At 40.8% G+C, this 22,951-nt stretch overlaps 1 protein-coding gene across 4 annotated transcripts in view; it reads left to right on the top strand.

Moving 5' to 3' along the window:
* Positions 1-22,951, top strand: part of LOC127572456 (ankyrin repeat and death domain-containing protein 1A-like) — a 77,420-nt gene that overhangs the window by 14,097 nt on the left and 40,372 nt on the right. For all 4 annotated transcript variants that reach the window (XM_052019739.1, XM_052019740.1, XM_052019737.1 and 1 more), the window contains 7 exons: positions 2,510-2,608; positions 3,130-3,228; positions 12,738-12,836; positions 13,970-14,068; positions 14,184-14,282; positions 16,333-16,431; positions 17,706-17,801. In XM_052019739.1, the coding sequence (XP_051875699.1) occupies positions 2,510-2,608; positions 3,130-3,228; positions 12,738-12,836; positions 13,970-14,068; positions 14,184-14,282; positions 16,333-16,431; positions 17,706-17,801 (690 nt within the window). The remainder of the gene's footprint in view (positions 1-2,509; positions 2,609-3,129; positions 3,229-12,737; positions 12,837-13,969; positions 14,069-14,183; positions 14,283-16,332; positions 16,432-17,705; positions 17,802-22,951) is intronic.

Here is a 22,951-nt window from a genome sequence, read left to right as displayed (position 1 = left end):
GCCTGCTAATACTCCTTTCAATACTTGTTCCCCTGAGGCCTGATCGCTAACTGCATGCTAAGGCGTAGTATTGTGTGGACTCTGTGTCCAGTGTCCAGAGTATATATGGAGGTGTTTGTGTGGGTTGGGTGGGGGGGCATGCCCAAAGTCTGCATACCTTATTTCCTTCATTCACATGTAGTTTGCTGCCACATTTTGGCAACAGCAGCATCTCTTGATTGGTTTGACCTCACTCCACCCGTGAATCTGATGTGTAGAAAGAAACCCAGTGAAGTCAATTTCTATCTCTTTCATCCCAGGCACTCCAAGACAAAACACAGAGAGAGGCTGTAAAACAATGACCTGCTCTTTACCTTCTTTTAGAACATAAACGCCATGTTGGCTCCTTTCTGAAAGAGAAAGTTATGTTAAACTTTTGATTGGAACCCTTCAGCAACAGTGTTGGAAAACATTCCCTTATTCAATCTGAGTCAGACTGAGATCCCGGGGATAATATTAAGTAATATGTCTCTTCCAGCGTTAACAGCTGTGTACTTATAAATAAATTGAACCTGTTAGAAATCAGTAAACTACATTTTTTCCTCTTTTAAATGGCAAATATTTTTATGGATCCAAATTGAGGAATGTTAAATGCCTGAAGTTTTAACATTCCTCAATTTGGACTAATAAAAATAATTCAGTGAAAATCCTTAATGAACAAGGTGCAGTATTTTTAAATTCTGGTAGAGAACTAACATTTATCCACTGCCTTTCCCTGCCAAGGAATTTGCCATGAGTCAAATATTTAAAAGATCATATTTAATTTTCTTTAATTTACCAGTAATGCAGAACTCAGTAATCCAATGCTAGGGGTATGACTTCCTATTTTGGATGAGGATATGACTAGGGACTTGGGAGTCCTAGTGCAGGATTCCCTAAAGGTTAACTTTCAGGTTGAGTCGGTAGTAAGGAAGGCAAATGCAATGTTAGCATTCATTTCGAGAGGACTAGAATATAATAGCAAGGACGTACTGCTGAGACTTTATAAAGTGTTGGTCAGACCACATTTGGACTATTGTGAGCAGTTTTGGGCCCCGTATCTAAGGAAGGATGTGATGGCATTGGAGAGGGTCCAGAGGAGGTTTACGAGAATGATCCCAGGAATGAAAGGGTTAACATATGAGGAGTGCTTGATGGCTCTTGGCCTGTGGGCCTGTACTCGCTGGAGTTTAGAAGGATTGGGGGGGGGGGGGGGGGGGGTGCGGAAATCTCATTGAAATCTACCGAATATTGAAAGGCCTGGATAGAGTGGACATGGAGAGGATGTTTCCAGTAGTGGGGAGAGTGGAGGACCAGATGACATAACCTCAGGATAGAAGGACATCCCTTTGGAACAAAGATGAGGGGAAATTTATTTAGCCAGAGGGTAGTGAATCTGTAGAATTCATTGCCACAGACGGCTGTGGAGGCCAAGTCATTGGGCATATTTAGTGGAGGTTGATAGGTTCTTGATTAGTAAGGATGTCAATGGGGTTGAGAGGGAAAACTAAATCAGCCATGATCAAATGGCAGAGCAGACTCAATGGGCTGAATGGCCTAATTCTGTGTCGATGTTTTATGGCCTTATGGTCTCGTTTACTGCTTGTTTTCACTAAATTCACAATCTGTTGAGTGAGATGTTAGGCACAATGCAAAAAGGAAGGAGGAAGGATTACTGAGAAAGGTGTGCTGATGGCTATGAAGTAAATTAAATATCTTCCTCATAACTTGGAAGATATTGGGATGCCTACAGGAGGGAAGAGAGTGGAATGATTTTGAATTGGAGGAAGATCATTTTCATATTTAGGGATCAGAAGTGCATTGTGCATCAAGTAATTGTCCATGAAATAGATATTCTGATCCTCTACACTTGCATATTTAAAGGTGTCAGGAATCAACATGACCAAGCCCAATGATTTTTAAACTGGGCCACTTCAAGCATTTCTGAATAAATTGGATATGACTAAAGTATGCTTCCAGGTTTGAACACAGAACAGCACAGAAACAGGCCCTTTGGCTCACAATGTCTGTGCTGAACACAATGCCTAGTTAAACTAAATTGCTTCTGCCTGAACATGATCCATATCCCTCTATTCCCTGCATATTCATATCTTATCTAAAACCCTCTTAAGCACCACTATCATATCTGTTTCTACCACTAGCCCTGACACCTACCACCCTCTGGAAAAATAAAACATGCCCCACACATCTCTTTAAACTTTAGCCCTCTCACCTTAAATACATGTCCTGTAGTATTTGACATTTCTACCCTGGGAAAAGGATTCTGACTGTCTACACTATCTATGCCTCTCATAATTTTATAAACTTGTGTCAGGTCTCCCCTCTGCGTCTGACACTCTAAAGACCAGTTTGATCCAGTGTTTGTTGCAAATCTGAAGACAGTACCAGTAGAAGCTGAGGGGATACTTGCGATTGGGTTTGAATCATTGTTGTTGGATAGGGAGCTGACACATTCTGATTTCATTTGTAGAAAGGCAAAATGTCGTATCACTTGGCAGCTGAAAACGGGCACCTTGAGATGGTTGAGGCACTGAGGGAGTTTGATTATAACACACAGGAAAAGGATAAGGTAAACTGAATGCACAGTTCTCATTGTACAAAATCTTCCTCAACTTTAGTGCGTTGTTGGCAATATCCTTCTTCTAAATGTATTCTAATTCTCTTAATTGGATTTCTATCAAGTTTACCTTTGAAGCATAACAAAACATGGGAAATATTAAACCGAAAAACATGATTTATATTTGAGATGCTGATCTTATGTTAGATCTGAATAAGTTTACAACCAGTAGCTTAATGGACTTGCTGAATTTTTCCAGCAATTTTGCTTCTGCTTCAGATGTTTGGTATTTTCTTGTTCTCAATAATTTGCCTTTATGTGGCCTGGTCTTTTCCTGTAATTTTTTTTCAAATGCAGAATTGAATTATATGATTTTATAGCACAATCAAGAGATTTGGTCTTGTATTGGCTCTTTAAAAGAACTATCCAGTTAGCCCACTTAATAAATCCTTGCTCAATGATCAACAGCAGGCTACTCTAACTCTACACAACTGATTATAAGGAATGACAAGTTATTTGATCTTATTGTGCAGGAAGGTAATACGCCCTTGCATCTTGCTGCGAGGAATGGTCACGTGATGGTATTAAAGAAACTGCTGAATGAATGGAATCTAATAGATGAGGTGAATGAGGTAGGTTATCATTATTAAATTGTTACCTCAAAACCATCACTGGAAAATATCTGTAAAAGTTCACTCAGGTTGCATATCTTTCAAGTGAAGGGGAAAATGGCTTAACAGATGGTTGATGGACTTCTCTGATATGTCATTCTTATATTTTAAGTAGTTTCAATATTGTCCATGTTTGTGTTTACCTTTTAGCTAAAAGGTTTTTTAAAGGCTGCATTGAACAATGCTAATATTGATTTACTCAGTGCACATATATTAGATGGAATCTAGATGTTATTTACATAAAGGATATACAATAACTTTAAGGAAGGAGATTAAAAGTGGATAAATCCCATTGGCTTCATAGCTTGCATCCTCCTTGTAGACTCGTGCAGCCCTTCAGTCCACTGCTGACCACAAAATACCTAGCTCTATACTCTTCCCATTTTCCAGCACTTGGCCCATAGCCTTCTATGCCTTGATATCTGGGTGGTACTTAAAATTGTTGTTAGAATCTGTACCTCCACCACCCCCTCAGGCAGTGTGTTCCAGGTTCCAACCACCCTTTGCGTGAAAAAGTTCCGCATCAGATCCACTTTAAATCTCCTATCCCTAATTAGTCTGTCTTTGTTGAATTTATCTTGGATCCTGTTTTGAGCAAGGGTGCTATATTTTCACCATGCACCATCAACTGTCTGCAAATGTTTGGAAGATTATGGCCAATACCTTTTCAATTTCCACCCTTCCTTCTGGACCAGTTCAGCTAGCCTTTGTATTACCTCCCTTTTGCCATTTTTTAGCCTATCCCACAGCTCAATAACATCCTTTGCTGAGTCTCCAGCACCATCTTCATCCTAAGATAAGATATCTTTATTAGTCACATGTACATTGAAACACACAGTGAAATGCATCTGTTGCGTAGAGTGTTCTGGGGGCAGGCCGCAAGTGTCGCCACGCTTCCGGCGCCAACATAGCATGCCCATAACTTCCTAACCTGTACGTCTCTGGAATGTGGGAGGAAACTGGAACACCCGGAGGAAACCCATGCAGACACGAGGAGAACGTACAAGCTCCTTACAGACAGTGGCCGGAATTGAACCCGGGTTGCTGGCGCTGTAAAGCGTTATGCTAACCGCTACACTACCATGCTTGTAAAGTTCTCATTTAGCACTTCAGCGATGCCTTCTGTTTCCATGAATGGTGGCAGTGCTCCTTTTTGGTGATTGATCAGCCCACTGCTTCTCTCGTTTCCTCTTTCACATGCTTAACGGAATTCTTAGTCACAGAGTCTGCACTGATCATCAATAACCCACCTAAACTAATTCTACACTATTCCCATTTTATTCTGCCTACATTCCCATCAACTTGCCCCCCCCAACTCCACCACTCACCCACTTGAGAGGCAATTTACAATGGCCTACCAGCTTGCATGTCTTTGGGATGAAGGAGGGTGTTGGAACACCCAGAAGGTAACCTATACAGTCACAGGCAGACTGTGCATCTCCACACAGACAGCACCCGACATTGGGATTGAACCTGGATCTCTGACCCTGTGAGGCAACAACTTTACTATCTGTGCCACTTCTTCAGATTACCTTTTTCGTTTGCTGCCAGCCTTTTCTCATAATATCTCTTTTCCTCTTATTTATTTTATTTTATTTCTCTTCTTAACTTTAAATAATCAGCATGGTTCTTATTTGTGTTAACAAACTTACATCTGTCATTTTCCCTTTGATTTCAAATTCAAGTTCAAGTTTATTGTCATTGGCATATGTACTCAGGGTATAAATGCCATGAAAATTATGTTTTTGCAGCAGCAGCAGTACAGTACATTACAACATGACAAACATAAGTTAACATAAATATAAATTATACATAACTTACACAACAAAATAAACATAACAATATTAATACAAGTTGAGAGAGAGAAAAAGAAATATGGTCGGAAATAGTGTTAAGGTACTTCACATCAGTTCAAGAACCTGACAGCTGTGGGGAAAATACTTGTTGAACCTTGAGGTGTGGGTCTTCAGGCTCCTTTTGTTTTTGCTTTATTTTATTCTCTATCCCTTTGGCTAGTAAGAGAGGTCTGGCTTTAGTTTCATTTTCCTTTAACTTCATGGAAGTATATTTAGGCAGAACCTGAACCACCTTCCCCTTAAAAGTCAGTCATGGTTAAATTACAGTTTTGCCTCCATATCATTCATTCCCATTTTGTCACATCAGATTTGTTGTCATCCCACAGAAACTGGCCTGTTTGCAACTGAGCCCAGAAAACACAGGGGAGTTAAATGAGTAAAGGATCCTGTGTGTCGTTTGGCTACAGTCCTAAAATTGTTCTGAGACAATAACTAATATCCAGAATGTGTTTCTGTTACGGACTCAGTGAAAGTCCCTTTAAGATAGAGTGTGTGTGTGTATGTGTGTGTGGGGCGTGCTTACGTCAATAGAAGATAAAGGACGTAATGACGTTGTTGAAGAAGAAGAAGGAGAGAGAGAGAGAAGGGAGAGAGACACCAGCCTGCTTGTTTTCTCTATCGATGGATGAGAAACAATAACTGTGTTTGCCACTGAAATCCATGTATGGAAGTTGGAAGTAATCCGGTGGAGTTCACTTTGTTGCTGACCTGTAGAAGGAAACAGGTATTTGTATGTGGACGACCACGGTTCGGATGCTTTTCGGGGTGAGGAAGTCACTACCGAGTAAACACTGAAGTGTCGTTTGGGTTCCATCGTGGAACATTTGGATTTCGTATGTACTCTCTCTAAGTTTTTCTACATCTACATCTTATCTTCAGACAACGGTGGTTGTTGAAGAAGCCCTTGCTCATGTTTCACCTTATGGCTTGCGGAACTGAACTTTAAGAACCATTCAGGAACTGGGAGTTTTGGACTTTGTCACACACACACACGAAGAGTTTAGTTTTGGGGTTAACGTTCGAGGTTTAACATTTTTGAATTCTAACATACTAACATTTTTACTTTTATTTTACGTATTATCATAAGTAGTGATTAATAAAATAGTTTTTAACACTGAATCATGCTCAGTGTGTTTCTTTTGTTGCTGGTTCGTGACAAAATTGGGGGCTCGTCCGGGATAGTTCCCAAGGTTAACGAGTGTCATCTGGGATCGTTCCCCAGATTGACGAGATTTGTTCGGGATTCAATCCAAAGATTTTTGAGGGAGGTCTGATAAATTCTTTTTTAATTGGCTTGTGTGTGTGGAAACCAGCAGCAATGGATATTAAGGCATTTTTGGAGTCACCAACCCAAAAGGGATTGGAGGTGGCGAAAAAGGATGATCTGATAAAGATTGCTACAAGGCTAAACCTTACAGAAGTAAAGCAGTCTATGAGAAAGGCAGATATTCAGAGACTGATAGCTGGCCATTATGTGGAAAAGAAGGTGTTTGAGAAGGAAGTGTTAAAACAGTTTCCTGGCAGTGAAATAGCAATTTCTGAGGCACAGGTGCAGCTGGCAAAGATAGAGGCTGAACGAGAGCAAACCCAGTTAAAGATAGAAGCTGAACGAGAGCAAAAGAGATTAGAGGCCGAACGAGAACAAAATAAATTAGAGGCCGAACGAGAGGAAAAGAGATTAGAGGCCGAACAAAAGAAATTAGAGACTGAACAAAAGCTAACTCAGATGAAGATAGAGGCTGATCTAGCAATGAAGCAGATGGAATTGAAGAGGATGGAGCTGGATAACGAGGAGAAAAAGAGGCAGCATGAGTTACAAATGAAGCGTAGGAGTTCGGAATCTGATTCTGATGATGGTTTTTCAGCCAGCAGGGAGGTTCGATTAGTCCCTCCGTTTGAAGAAGATCAGGTTGATCAGTATTTCCAACATTTTGAAAAGGTTGCTGTGAGTTCAAACTGGCCAAGGAAAGGATGGGCTCTTATGGTACAGAGTGTGATTAAAGGTAAAGCTCAAAAAGCTTATTCTGCTTTGTCTGTTGAGGATGCAGCTGATTATACCAAGGTAAAACAAGCTATATTGAAGGCCTATGAATTGGTCCCTGAGGCTTATAGACAAAAATTCAGAGACTTGAGGAAATCTGCAGATCAGACTTATATGGAATTTGCCAATGGAAAGAGAATATGTTTTGAACGATGGTGCCTGGCTAAAAATGTAGATGGGGATTACGATAAATTGACAGAATTGATACTGGTGGAAGACTTTAAAAGATGTGTTCCAGCTGAATTAACAACATATTTAAATGAAAAGGCAGTGGAAACTTTACAAGAAACTGCTAGGTTGGCAGATGATTATGCTTTAACCCATAAATCCAAATGGGGACAACCTAAAACCTTTCAAAAGAGTTACAAAGACAATCCAGGTAAACCGGAGATTAAATTGGGAGGTAATCAAAAAGGAAAGGATGAAAAGAAGCCAGGGCTGGAGAAACCTGTTGAGCGTACTTGTTATTACTGTAGGAAACCTGGCCACGTGATATCTAATTGTGCCCTTTTGAAGAAAAAGAAGGAAGCTGGGCCCAATGCTTGCTTTCAGGCAATTAAAAATCAAAAAGGTTCAGGAGATGCTGTTAAAGATCAGTCCTTGCAAGAGGGAAAAGCGGAAAAGTTGGAGGAGGTGAGAAAAGAATTCCGTTCGTATGTATCAGAGGGTTTTGTTTCACTGAATGATGAGTCACCCCAGGTGCCAGTGAAAATTCTTAGAGATACTGGGGCTAGTCAATCTCTCTTGCTGGACAGTGTTTTAAATTTTGGTGAAGAAAGTGACACTGGTGAAGTAAATCTAGTACGAGGCGTTACAGGTGAGACCATGTCTGTCCCTTTTCACAGGGTGATTTTAAAGTCAAAGTTCGTAGAAGGACCAGTCGAGATAGGGATAAGACCTAGTTTGCCAGTGGAAGGAGTTTCTTTGTTATTGGGAAATGACCTTGCAAATGGAGAAAGTGATCCTGTGGTACGGTTAACAACCAAACCAAGGATTGATGAGTCTGAGAATGATCCAGATGTTTACCCATCATGTGCGGTGACTCGAGCTAGAGCTAGAGAATTAGCCAAGACAGACAGTCCGATGCAGTCTGATGTGGTTCCTTGTGACAGTCCTAAACAGGAAGAAAATTTTGATGCCTTATCTGAGACTTTTCTGTCTTCACTGGAGGATCAACATCCTTACAGTGAGCCTGAATTTAAAGATTTGTCTTTGTCGAGGAAGGATTTTATGGTGGAACAGACAAAGGACCCTGAGTTGACAGAATTGAAAGAAAAAGCACTCTCATGCGAGGAGATTGAAAAGGTGCCAACTGGATACTATGTCAAAAATGGAGTGTTAATGAGGAAATGGAGACCTCCTCATGTTCCTGTTACTGAGGAATGGGAAGTTATTCATCAGGTTGTTGTTCCAAAAGTTTATAGGGATGAGATTTTAAACCTGGCCCATAGTATGCCTTTGGGTGGTCATTTTGGTGTGAATAAAACTGTAGGGAAGATCTTGAAACAATTCTATTGGCCTGGTTTGAGAAAAGATGTGGTGATGTTTTGTCGAACCTGCCACACATGTCAGATGGTAGGTAAACCAAATCAAAAACCCCCTGTGGCTCCTTTGAAACCAATTCCTGCTTTTGGTGAGCCCTTTTCGAAGGTGATTGTGGACTGTGTTGGCCCATTACCAAAGTCTAAGACTGGAAATCAGTATTTGTTAACCATCATGTGTGCCACTTCTAGATTTCCAGAGGGAATACCCCTTAGAAATATTAAGGCCAAGACGGTGTCAAAGGCTCTTGTAAAATTTTTTACCTTGTTTGGTTTGCCAAAAGAAATCCAATCTGATCAAGGTAGTAATTTTATGTCAAAAATTTTTCAACAAATAGTCTATGAGCTGGGAGCAAAGCAGATTGTATCATCTGCATATCACCCAGAATCTCAAGGAGCTCTGGAGAGATTTCATTCTACTCTCAAAAATATGCTGAAGACTTATTGCTTTGAAAACACCAAGGATTGGGACGAAGGTATCCATTTACTTTTGTTTGCCGTTAGAGAATCCATCCAGGAGTCAATAGGATTTAGTCCTTTTGAGCTTGTGTTTGGACATAGGGTGAGAGGACCTTTGGAGTTGTTGAGAGAGCAATGGGTTAATGAGGAAGTTCACTTGAGTCTGTTGGACTATGTCCAAAAATTTAAAACTGGGTTGGAGAGAGTCTGCCAGCTAGCGAGAGAGAATCTGAAAACAAGCCAGATAAGAATGAAGACATATTTTGATAGACGTGCTCGGCCTAGGACATTCGCAGTGGGGCAAAAGGTGTTGGTATTTTTCCCTAGCCAAAATAATCCCTTGCAAGCTCGTTTTTCTGGACCCTATGTTATTGAATCTCGAGTGACTGATCTAACATATATAATCAAAACACCAGATAGACGCAAGAAAACACAACTCTGTCACGTAAACATGCTAAAACCTTATTATGAGAGGGATTCAGTTGTGGCCTTGGTGGATGATGTAAAGGTTGTTTCTAGAATGCCTGATGTTGATGTTGAGGAAGGCCAATTTAGACCAAATATTGTTCCATCGAAACTAAAAAACCAAAATATCCTGGAGAACCTTGAAACGAAGTTGGACCATTTACAAGTTTCACAAAAACAACAGATGAGAGAATTAATTTTAAAATTTAAAAATCTGTTCCCAGATGTTCCAAACAGAACATCGATAATTACTCATGATGTTGATGTTGGGGATGCAAAACCAATCAAACAACACCCATATCGAATGAATGTGGAAAAAAGTAAACTTGTTGATCAGGAACTAAAGTACATGTTGGAAAATGATATTATTAGACATTCTACTTCAAATTGGAGTTCGCCCTGTGTTATTGTACCTAAACCTAATGGAACTGTTAGATTTTGCACAGATTACAGGAAAGTGAATGCTGTAACAAAGTCAGATGCTTACCCTATTCCTAGGGTGGATGATTGCATAGACAGAGTGGGAAAGGCAAAATTTCTTACAAAGATTGACCTATTAAAAGGGTACTGGTGTGTTCCATTAACAGATAGAGGACGGGAGATTTCAGCCTTTGTAACCCCTTCTGGATTGTATGAATACAATGTTTTGCCATTTGGAATGAAAAATGCTCCGGCAACATTTCAAAGAATGATTAATTCAGTGATTCATGGGTTAAAACATACAGATGCCTACATTGACGACTTAGTGACTGGGAATGATACTTGGGAAGATCACATCTCTGCGTTAGAAAGGTTGTTTGAAAGACTTTCCAAAGCTAACCTTACAGTTAACTTGGCTAAAAGTGAATTTGGCCATGCCACTGTGACGTATCTTGGTTATGTTGTAGGTCAAGGCAAGCAAGCTCCTGTTCAGGCAAAAGTTCAAGCAATATCTGAGTTCCCTATTCCCACAGGTACGAGGACTGTTAGAAGATTTTTGGGAATGGTTGGATATTATCGAAAATTTTGTAAAAGTTTTGCTGATATTGCTCTTCCCCTAACTAATCTTCTGAAGAAGGGAGTAAAGTTTGTTTGGACAGATTCTTGTCAAGAAGCATTTGAGAAGCTGAAAGCCATTTTATGCTACCATCCTGTGCTCAGAACACCTGACTTTGAAAAGCCATTTTCATTAGCAGTAGATGCCAGTGATGAAGCTGCAGGAGCTGTGTTGTTGCAGAAGGGTGACCTTGATGATATTGACCATCCTGTAGCTTACTTTTCAAAGAAATTTAATGAGCATCAAAAGAATTATTCCACCATAGAGAAAGAATTACTGTCGCTTGTTTTAGCCTTGCAACATTTCAGTGTATATGTTTGCACCGCTCAGAAACCATTGACTGTGTATACAGATCATAACCCATTGGTGTTTCTGAGCCAAGTCAAAAACAAGAACAGAAGGCTGTTAAACTGGAGTTTAATTTTGCAAGAGTTTGATCTCATGATAACTCACATTAAAGGCAAAGATAATGTGATTGCTGATTGTCTTTCCCGATGTTAAATGGGAAACATGTATCTGTACTAATCTGATAGTCTGTAGTTGTGTAGCATGATAATTATTAACATTATTAACTATGCGCGGTTAAAATTTTCTTGGAAAAATTTTTTTTTAGGTGGGAGGTGTTACGGACTCAGTGAAAGTCCCTTTAAGATAGAGTGTGTGTGTGTATGTGTGTGTGGGGCGTGCTTACGTCAATAGAAGATAAAGGACGTAATGACGTTGTTGAAGAAGAAGAAGGAGAGAGAGAGAGAAGGGAGAGAGACACCAGCCTGCTTGTTTTCTCTATCGATGGATGAGAAACAATAACTGTGTTTGCCACTGAAATCCATGTATGGAAGTTGGAAGTAATCCGGTGGAGTTCACTTTGTTGCTGACCTGTAGAAGGAAACAGGTATTTGTATGTGGACGACCACGGTTCGGATGCTTTTCGGGGTGAGGAAGTCACTACCGAGTAAACACTGAAGTGTCGTTTGGGTTCCATCGTGGAACATTTGGATTTCGTATGTACTCTCTCTAAGTTTTTCTACATCTACATCTTATCTTCAGACAACGGTGGTTGTTGAAGAAGCCCTTGCTCATGTTTCACCTTATGGCTTGCGGAACTGAACTTTAAGAACCATTCAGGAACTGGGAGTTTTGGACTTTGTCACACACACACACGAAGAGTTTAGTTTTGGGGTTAACGTTCGAGGTTTAACATTTTTGAATTCTAACATACTAACATTTTTACTTTTATTTTACGTATTATCATAAGTAGTGATTAATAAAATAGTTTTTAACACTGAATCATGCTCAGTGTGTTTCTTTTGTTGCTGGTTCGTGACAGTTTCAGAGGCAGAATCTTTCAACCAGTGCAAAAGTTATTGAAGATTTGGGAGTTTGCAGGTTTATATAGAATGATGTTAAATGGCCTAGATAGCTACATGCCTTTCTGATGTCTGAGAAGCCAGTCATAATACTTCAGTTTGTGCTGTTCCATCTGTTATTGCAAGTGTGCCTGACTGTGCTTGTAGATTTATATGTGGGTATTGCTTGAATTTCGTTCTTAAATTTATGTTGCAAGGTTAAGGTTGTTCACCTTACAAATAAGCCTCACAGAAAATATGTACCCATGATTATAAAAGGAAGTTTTTTTATCTTCTGTTCCCAGTTCTTGTTGCCACATCCTTCCCCCAGTGCCTCCACTTATCCAGATCATTCTGAGTCCTGATGTGCAATTTTTCAATTATGAACTTGGAGACACTGAAAGGGCCAATGGACTATTTCTCAATGGGTAGCAGGAGACATCCATAGCTGAATGTGAAGCTTTTGTCACCCACCTCAATTTTTAGTGAGTGGAGAGGTCATTGTGATCAGCACCAGGAACCTTGATTGCTCTTCCCCTTTCCTAAACCAGTGACGCTGAGGTCAATTGTGAAACAAAGTGTGTCTCAGATGAGATTAAGAGTGTTAAATCTTTCCAGATAGTTTCTACTATAAGTTCCCACTTTTTATATCTCTTTAGTAAATATCTGCTGGTATGATACATTGGTACTTCACAATGTAATCCTGTGCTTTTCCATTGTGGGCAGGAGGGCGAGACTGCATTCTACCTGGCTGCTGTGGGAGGTCACCACGAATGTGTGACATTGCTGCTGGAAGCAGGAAGTGACATTAATCTTTTACCAAAGGTACCCAGAGCTTTCATAGGAACCTTAAAGGGCTGTACTTCCCATTGTATTATGGGGAGAGAGCAGGAATACGATGTTGAGACAGAGGATCAGCCATGATGCTATTGAAGGGCTGGAAGAGCTGATTGACCTGCTCCCACTCCTGCTCCTATTTCTCTGTGATTTTCTGTTTCTATTTGTGGCTCATTTAAGCCTGCTTCCTTATATCTATGCAAATAGTTAATATCTCTAGATCGGCATAAGTTTGAGGTAAAGGGGTTGAGATTCCTGCAGCCCACAGTCTCAACTGAACCCAGTGGGCAGAGTACCCACATTATCAGTAGACCCGAGCTCAGTCCAGGCAGCTTTAATAGTAGTGGGAGTGGCAGGAGTGGTGGCAGTGCCCATCACAGTTCTCCAGGCAGCTCATCCGCTTTCAGAGAATGCATGTCTGGATGAGTGCCTCATGTAAGAAAGAAAAGCAAGAGCAGGCCATTTGGCCCCTCGTCACTCTGTCATGGCCAACCCTTTCTCTTAGCACCATTTTCCTGCATTCAGGGAATCCCTTGATTATCTTAATATGTAAAAAAAATCTATCTATCCATGTGGGAGAGGAAAGAGGCATTGCTGGAGGAGAGGGAAATGACGGGGGGGGAGGAAGAGTAGTTGGTGACTGGGAGTTACACAATTGCTGAAGAGTCTTGAATGCAACAGCTCTTGTCTAGTTATGTTAACTTCGCATTCAAAAATTGAGAATGATGACCGTCATTTCATCGAAATAAAGTTATTCCCTTTAACATTATCAGCTGCAATACTTCTATTGCAATCAGTTCTAAAAGTTTGGAGTCTTCCTTATCCAAAATCTGACAGGCAAGTCATGACGTCAGTGCTTCTGGTGTATTATTGGGTGATCTCTGTAGTTAAGTGCTGCTTCCAGTGTGGTGGGAAATACTAAATATAAATTTTAAATTAAGCAAGCTGTAGCTGAATTAAAGAAAATTGGAAGAAAATAGATTTCAGCACAAATTAGTCACAAAGCGAGTTGAAGGATGAAGAGTATAGAGCAGCAGTTCCAGTTCATTTTTGAACTATATTTTGTTTGTTGTCTTAAGGCTAAGTAGTTTTTAAATATGCTTTGTATAATTTCCTTTTAGAGCAATATGAGTCCCTTGCACATTGCAGCAGAGAGAGGCGATTGCTCCTTGGCTTCAATGCTTATTGATGCTGGAGCTGCTTACAATTGTCAAAATAAAGTAAGTACCACTGTGAGAAAAGGAGAACAAAGTCATTTGCCGACGCACAATTGTAATCCTGCAATGATGCTCAGTGATTCAGTCCTCTAACCCTAATTTATGGACTCTCTTATAGAGAAAAGAATCACCTCTGCACTTAGCTGTTAAATACAAACATATGCCAATTGCACAGCTCTTTGTGGAATCCATGTGCGATGTTAACATTTTAGATGAGGTGAGTTTTTAAAATTTGGTTATTCTGTTTGAATTCAGACAAATAAGAGCATATGTCAGAATTGGTGCACAGTGGTTTAGTGGAAGGCCAATCTTCCTCTGCTGTTGTGGGATGGTCACTTCCAGAAAAGAAGAGGGGGAAAGATTGCTGATGCTGAACTGTTGTCTCCTCTGAGTTACCTTGGATTCCGGAGAGGGGTTTGGGGGGGTGGGGGGTGGCGGTGGTGTGGTTGGTTATGGTGGTGGGTGGGTTATTCTTGCAAGGGCACAAGGAATGCTTGGAGTTGGTGCAAACAGTTTAATCCAATGCAAACGAGATGGGAAAGTCATAGGACATGCACTCCCTCAGTGTTTCAACCATTTGCAGCATTTTTTCAGAGCTATCAGTAACGTTGGTCGAGCCATAGGGATTTCCTGCCTGCTTTTTTCAGCTTGCAACCACAGGTGCCTACGTTCACTAACCATTAGGCCTTGAGCAGAGAGAAGCGTCCCTCTCCTGCAAACAGATGCATAGCCTGGCTGAAAGGTTGACCTATATGTGAGGTACCGTTGATTTAGGCCTTGATTTGGGATAACTGCAGGTGGATTCAGGCTAGGCTGCATAGTGCAATCTTCAGGTATGTTCTGTGCCTGAGTACAACAGGGTGGGGGAGGTTGGTGGGCACGAGAGGAAGGAAATTGCCCCCCTAATTTTTTCAGTTCAGCCCCACAAGGTGTTTCTGCTTTCATTTGTTGGAAGGTTGTTTGACATCTGCTAGTAAATTTAAAAATTTTGATGAAAGTGATTAGAATTAGAAGAAAGCTTTATGAAAATCTAATGAGGGAGTTGGAGATGGACATTAAAGCTCAGTATACCCAAACTAACCACAAAATCATTCAGTTTATGATAATTCCTTGAGTCAATGTTCTCGTGTAATGTGATGACCATTTCTTGGGCATAATGACTGCTTGCTTCTGAAGGAGTAAAATTCCTGGAATCAAAAATGCCAAGAAGATGGGAAGTCAAACCAGGGTAGGACATACACAGTGACAGGTAGTGGCCAGGGGGGTTCTGTAGAACAGAGAAACCTAGGGGTACAAGTACATAGTTCCCTGAAAGTGGCGACACAGTTTGACAAGGTGATAAAGAGGCCGTGTGGCGTGCTTGCCTTCATTGTTCGTGGTATTGAGTACAAGAGTTAGGACGTCATGTTACAGTTGTACTAGACATTGGTGAGACGGCTCTTGGAGTATTGTGTGCAGTTCTGATTGCCATACTATAGGAAGGAAGTGATTAAGCTAGAGATGGTGCAAAAAAGACTTAAAAGGATATTGCTGGGACTGGAGGGAAGGCTTGAATTACAAGGAGAGACTGGATAGGCTGGGATTGTTTTCCCTGAAAGGAGGCTGAGGGGTGACTTTATCAAGGTTTCTAAAATCATGAATGGCATAGATAAGGTAGATAGTCACAGTATTTTTTCCAGGGTATAGGTTGAAGGTGAGAGAGGAAAGATTTAAAGGGGATCTGAGGGGTGAGTTTTTTTTACACAGAATGTGGTGAGTATATAGAGTGAGCTGTCAGAGGAAATGGTAGAGGTGGGACAATTACAATGTTTAAATGACATTTGGATAGGTACATGGATAAGAAAGGTTTAGAGGGATAAGGGCCAAATGCAGGCAAATGAGATTAGCTCAGGCACCTTGTTCGGCATGGCCGAATTAGGCCGAAGGGCCTGTTTCCATGCTGTATAACTCTATGACGCTATAGTTTCTAATTAGTTTTTCATGATTAACAAAAATGACCTACCTGGGGAAGTGCTAAAATGAATGACCTAATTCCCTTAACCCTATAGCTCTGTCAATTACTTGCTGGCCCATGATAGACACATGAGCATCCTTGGCTCTCATCTCCTGACGGTTACTAGATCTCTGAAACAGTCTGAATGTTCCATGTGAATTTGTTGTGGATTATCAGCAGAGCAAAGAGAAAATAATAAATAGCAAGCTTGATTTGGAGCCAAAGTAAATAGTTTAAAATCCTTTTGAGAAATTAATTTTATGTTGCTCTCCAGAGAAACCAGAATCCGTTGCACTTGGCAGCAGAGCTTGGAAGAGCTGACTTAGTGGAACTGCTCCTGAAAGCAAACACTGATCTGAAACAAAAGGACAAGGTCTGTGTGCAAAAGGACAATGTGAGCTTTGGGTGGTTGTGTGCAATACTGAATTGTTGGGGTAATATATTGGAGCTCAACATGGAATGTATCCTGTGTTTCGTTGGCAACTACCGGGAAGGGTGTGATAAGCAGCACGTAATGTGGGAATGCTCTACCATCATCCTTGTTGACTCCCAGAACAGTGAACATGGAGGCAATTATTGGGCACTCGAAAAGAGATGGATACTTCTGTGATTCCACAGGGTGCACAAGGATGCAGGTTGAGCTACCAAATGTGTTATTTCATCGAGCCTCTGTTGAGTATGTAGCTAATTTTAAATAGTGGTGTGAATACAATATTTTATTCTTTCCTACTGACACTTTTTAGGAAGTTCCATCACAGCTATAGATAGATTTCTTTTGGTCCATAGAGCAGGCAAAAAGGGGAGCTCAGCCATGATCATATGCCAACTTGTAGCGCCATATGGACAACTGCTGCTTTCATTTCTTACAATTGGTTTGTTGGAATTAACATGTGCAAATATCATGTACTTGGAACTGTTTCCTTTTATTGATACAACAATCAATTTGTCATGAGTGGAAAAATATTAGAAATTAGGAAATATTATATTTGGCGGAGAATCATATATTTTGGGTAGATGTTGTTTATAAACTGTGTCAGCATAAGGCAGTACCAAAGTTCATATACCACGTTATCCTTACTACCCTTCCTAGTGAGACTGCTAGTTAACTGTCAATATGTACTGGAATGGTTTGGCTATCATTCAGATTGTTAGGAGACTCCCCTTACTCAGTTAACATAGAACCTTAGAGGCCACATTGGAGACTATCATCCCATCACTCCCGCTCCACTTCAGATCTGAAGATACTCTGGCACTTAGGCATTTTGTTAGCTATTGCTAAATTATTACTGGAATATTTTTATGGGCATTAAAACTCACAGAAACGAAGCTAGGCATATTTGTGCATATTTTATACCAAACGTTTACCTGTGATATATCAGAATTTTTTTATTAAAAACTATGAATGAGGTAATACATTACTTTTTTTGAAATGATAAGTTAGCCCTCCTCTAATGCTGAGAAGAAACATCTAAATGGTAATAGATATTACTTCTTTGCATCAGTACTTGAGTAGTTTATTTACTACCAATTTTAATAGAGATTGCAAGTGTGTCTGTTGTGATGCTAAGGGTTATGATGCCAATAACCTACGTCCAGATAATATAATGTACTGATTCAAGTTATTTACTTCAATTTCATATTCTGCAGCAAGGCAAGACTCCACTGGGAGTGGCAGCAAGAGTCAATCACATCATTATTGTGGACATGATCATCAAAGCAGAAAGATATTGTGCATGGAAGGAGGTGAGCTATTACTTTGAGAGTATCACTCACTAGAAACAAAGCCCTAGATAGCATTTTTATTTGTTCACCTTTGCTTCCTTAATATTTAATCATGCAGTGGCTGCAGAATTTATTCTTCTTTGTGAGTTGTGCTATATTACTCTTGTTATCATGCTGGCACAAAAAGAACCTTTTTCTAAAGCTCGATGTGGGAATCTACCTTAGTTTTTCCTTGCATCTCTCTGTAGCACCAAGCGAATATGTCTGTAAAATTCTTCACCATTTCAAAGCACCAAGAGGTGTGGCTGCGATTGGCACAGGAATGCGTTCCCGCCAATTTACTGCTGTATCTACTTCTGTACGAAGATATTAACCAGCATATTGCAGTCAAGTCCTTTAGTTGTGAATTTTATGCATAGGTTCTTCAAAGTGTCACAGCAACACAACAACCTTTCCCTCAATGTCAGCAAAACAAAAGAGCTGATCATTGACTTCAGGAAGGGGGGAAGTGCACATGCTCCGATTTGGATCAATGGTGCTGAGGTTGAGAAGTTTGAGAGGGTTGAGACCTTCAAGTTCCCAGGAGTGAACATTACTAATAGCCTGTCCTGGTCCAACCACTGAGACGCCATGGCCAAGAAAGCTCACCAGTGCCTCTACTTCCTCAGGATGCTAAAGGAACTCGGCATGTCCCCGTTGATCCTCACCAATTTTTACAGATGCACCATAGAAAGTATCCTATCCGGATGTATCACGGCTTTGTAAGGCAACTGTTCTGCCTGAGACTAACAAAAAAACTACAGAGAGTTGTGGACACAGCTCAGCACATCACAAAAACAAGGCTTGCGTCCACAGACTCTGTCTGCACTTCTCATTGCATCAGTAAAGCAGCCAATATAATCAAGTACCCCACCCACCCTGGACATTCTCTCTTCTCCCCCTCCCATCAGGCAGAAGATACAAAAGCCTGAAAGCACATACCACCAGTCTCTAGGACAGCTTCTGTCCCGCTGTTATAAGACTAGTGAATGGTCCCCTTGTACAATAAAGGTGAACTCTTACCTCACAATCTACCTTGTCATTGCTCTTGAACCTTATTGTCGACCTGCACTGCACTTTCTCTGTAACTGTAATTGTAACACTATATTCTGCATCCCAAGGCAGTGAGAAGTGTAGACAGAGCCCATGGAGGGGAGGCTGGTTTTCATGATGTGCTGAGCTGTATCCACAACTTTCTGCAGTTTCTTATGGTCTCAGGCAGAGCAGTTGTCATACCAAGCCATGATGCATCCATAGGGGATGCTTTCTATGCTGCATCTATAAAAATTGGTGAGCGTCGACAGGGACATGCCTAATTTCCTAGCCTTCTGAAGAAGGTGAGAATGTATTGAATAATATAATTCCTTCTCCAGTTTATGCTGGAGTATTTAGCTATGAGTTAGAATTTGGAGAAATTCTATGCTGGGCTATTGATTTATGGTAATTGAAATTGAACAAAGTCGACATCGAGTTTATTGTCATATGCACGAGTACATATATGCACAGGTGCAGTGAAAAACATATTCAGCAGCATCACAGACACATGGCATCAGATAAGCGGCATTAATAAGGAAAGCATAAATTAAACATAAATTATACACAAAATTTTACATGAGAGAACTCAGTTGGAGCAAGAAAAAATAAAGTCCTTTCTAGTGCAAAGTGATCAAATTGGTCATATTGTTGCTAAACTGTAGTGATTAGGGTTATACGGTTGGTTCAAGAACTGAATGGTTGAAGGGAAGTAGCTGTTCTTGATCCTGGTGGTGTGGGACTTCAGGCTTCTGTTCCTCTTGCCCAATGGTAGCTGCAAGAAGATGGCATGGCCTGGTTGATGGGGCTCTTTGATGATGGATATTGCTTTCTAGAGGCAGCGCCTCTGTAGATACTACTGATGGTGGGGAGGGATATGCGCATGATGTATTGGGCTGAGTCCGCTAATTTCTACAGCTTCTTACGTTCCTGCACATTCGAATTGCTGAACCAGACCGTAATGCAACCAGTCAAGATACTTTCAACAGTACATCTGTAGAAGTTTGTTAGAGTGTTCGGTGACAAGCCGAACCTCCTTAACCTCCTAAGAAAGTAAAGATGCTGGCGCACCTTCCTTGTGATTGTATCTAAATAAGATAAGGTAAGATAAGATCTTTATTGGTCACATGTACATCGAAACACACAGTGAAATACATCTTTTGCATAGTGATTTTGGGGGGCAGCCCGCAAGTGTCACCATGCTTCTGGCGCCAACATAGCATGCGCATAACTTCCTAACCTGTACGTCTTTGGAATGTGGGAGGAAACCGGAGCACCGGGAGGGAACTCACACAGACACGGGGAGAACGTACAAACTCCTTACAGACAGTGGCCGGATTTGAACCTGGGTCTCTGGCGCTGTAAAGCATTATGCTAACCACTATGCTACCGTGTGCTGGGCCCAGAACAGGTCATCCGATATGTTAATGTCCAGGAATTTAAAGCTGCTGACTCTCTCCACCACCGATCCCCCAATGTAGACTGATGTATGTTTGCCCTCCTTCCTCTTTCTGAAGTTAACAATCAGCTCTTTAGTTTTGCTGACATTGAGCGAGAGGTTGTTGTTGTGGCACCACTCAATCGGGTGTCTTATCTCGCTCCGATAAGCTGACTCATCACCACCTGTGATTCGTCCAACAACAGCGGTGTCGTCGGCAAATTTATATATGGTATTAGAGCTGTGCATAGCCACACTGTCGTGTGTGTATAGAGAGTAGAGCAGGGGGCTAAGCATGCAGCCTTGAGGTGCATCTGTGTTGATGGTCAGTGAGGAGGAGATGTTGTTACCAATCCTCACTGACTGAGGTCCGCCGATGGGGAAGTCGAGTATCCAGTTGCGGAGGGAGGTACAGAGGCTATGTCTTGAAGAATAATTACTATATTTTCCATCAGTTTTGGGAGTATCAACTTCTGTGAACCTATTTATTTCCTCAGTCCCCTCCCACCCTTCCCCACCCTTCTCCAAACAGCCTTTATTAACCAGGACTCTTCAACAGTTTGTCAGAGTTGGTTAGAAATAACCCAACAAACCAGTATGTCTGGTTTAACTGATTTTATGGTTCGCAGAAGATTTGGTTTCTCAGCAACTGCAGAATGTATGTCAATACATTGTTCTGAAGGTGTAGACACTTCTTAATGATTATGCTTGCATTGTCTCAGTGAAGTGGCTTGGGTTTCCTCTCAACTGTGCTGAGATTTTCAGTGTTGAACACCCAGTTTCTGGCTAACAAGTCCAAAAGGGCTACAGGGTTTTAAAGTTCAGCTGCATTCAGCACACATTGAGTTTCCGTGATAGAACCATACAGCACAAAACAGGCCCTTCGGCCCACCATGTTTTGCTATGTCTTTAAAAACATTTAAAAATAACAAGCTTCACCACAAAACTCTCTATATCCCCCAAGTGCAGTTTGCTCATAGTTGGTAGTTTGACATTGTGATTAAGAATTCTTATTTTTTGTGATAAACTGATGTTTAGCTGTATTAATCAAACTGTAGTCAGTTATGTTTAAAGTACATCTTTTAAAGTGTTGCACGATTGCACTAGTTCATGGCAGAAATTGTATTTAATGATAAATTCAGGTCCGGGTGATGATGGTTGAGGTCTTTTCAAAACAGGTACAATTTTGAATGCAATTTGCCTAAAGTGGAATGTTAAGTGCCTAAAGCAACAAATCTACTTCATCTTTGTTTACACTATCACCTGCTGGAATTAATTTCCCTTGGATGTTGGTATTGGAGCTTTATGATGCATGGACAAATACGTATTGCATTTAACCAACACCTTAACTCAGAAGTATAATAATAAAATGCCAGAAGTGGAGAAAGACAATTACAGCAGACAGTCTGAAATCTTCATTTCATAATTTAGTCCTCCTGGTACTTGAATCAAATTATCAATTGATAGTGAACTGTAGGCAAGCTTCTGTTCTGTGTTTCTACACATTGGTAACTAATAGAGAAAAGAGGTTCACTTGGTTAGACTGGACTGGGCCTGAATGTAAGTAAGTAAAGCAGCAAAAAGATATATTTGTGTATTTACAATTTTCTCTCTGTTGGAATGCCATTGTTATTATCATGATTTTGATTACAGTAAAACTCCAATAATTCAGCATCTGATTGTTCAGAAGTCCTGATAGTTTGGCATCCGGCTCATTCAGAATGTGAAAGGCAGGTGGGGTTGCGTAGAGGTCAGGGGGAGGTGTGGCCACGGCTGGGATCCAGAATGTGGGCTGGGTGTGCAGCCAGGGCACAGAATCCGGAAAACCGGGGGTTGGGAACATAGGTAGGTTTGTGGCCAGACTCAGGTATGGAGTGCATGCATACTTCTGACTCCCTTTAAGCTCATCAGATTTACTGGAAAATTTATTATACTACTGTAAAGATGTAAAGAAAGTGAAAAAAAAGTGTGTTGGGATATTGTTAGGAGTAACATCCAATAGACTTAAAAATCTGCCAATTGGTACAACCAAAATTTTCAAAGTGATGGATTATTGGAGGCCTTGTTTACATAAGGGTCCTGAGAACTGATTGTAAAATGATTTATCTGTAAGTTGGAAACAAACAGTTTCTCAGCAAGGGAAAACAAATGGGTGACAGGAGTAACAACAGAAGTCCACTCATTTGCAGCCGGTCGCCACAGATATGACCACAAAAGAGCCAGAGCACCAGCAGAGGCAACAATATTCCAACAAGACATTTCTTTTTAACTAAACTACAGTTTAAACACTTGGATCAATCCACAAAAAGTGCTGGAGGAAAAAACTCAGCAGGTCAGGCAGCATCTATGGAGGGAAATAAACACTTGCATGTTTGCCCATACATACATTTTCAGTGTACATAGATTAGTACAGATAATTACAACACAAAAGAAGGCCAATTGTAAGAGCCAATCCCTATTCCCTGCTCTCTTTCTACAGTCTTGCAAATTCCTTCCTTTCAGATACTTTTCAACTCAGTTTTGAACACTGCAGTTGTATCAGCCTGCACTACAACATCAGCAGTGCATTTCAGACCCTAACCACTTGCTGTGAAAAAAGAGGTCTCCTCGTGTTACATATGGTTATTTTGGCAAACATTTTCATTCTATGTCCCCAGTGAGG

This window comes from Pristis pectinata, chromosome 7 (genome assembly GCF_009764475.1).
Source record: "Pristis pectinata isolate sPriPec2 chromosome 7, sPriPec2.1.pri, whole genome shotgun sequence".
NCBI lineage: Eukaryota > Metazoa > Chordata > Chondrichthyes > Rhinopristiformes > Pristidae > Pristis > Pristis pectinata.
Note: the sequence above shows the minus strand (reverse complement) of the source record. Positions and strands in the feature narration are given on the sequence as shown.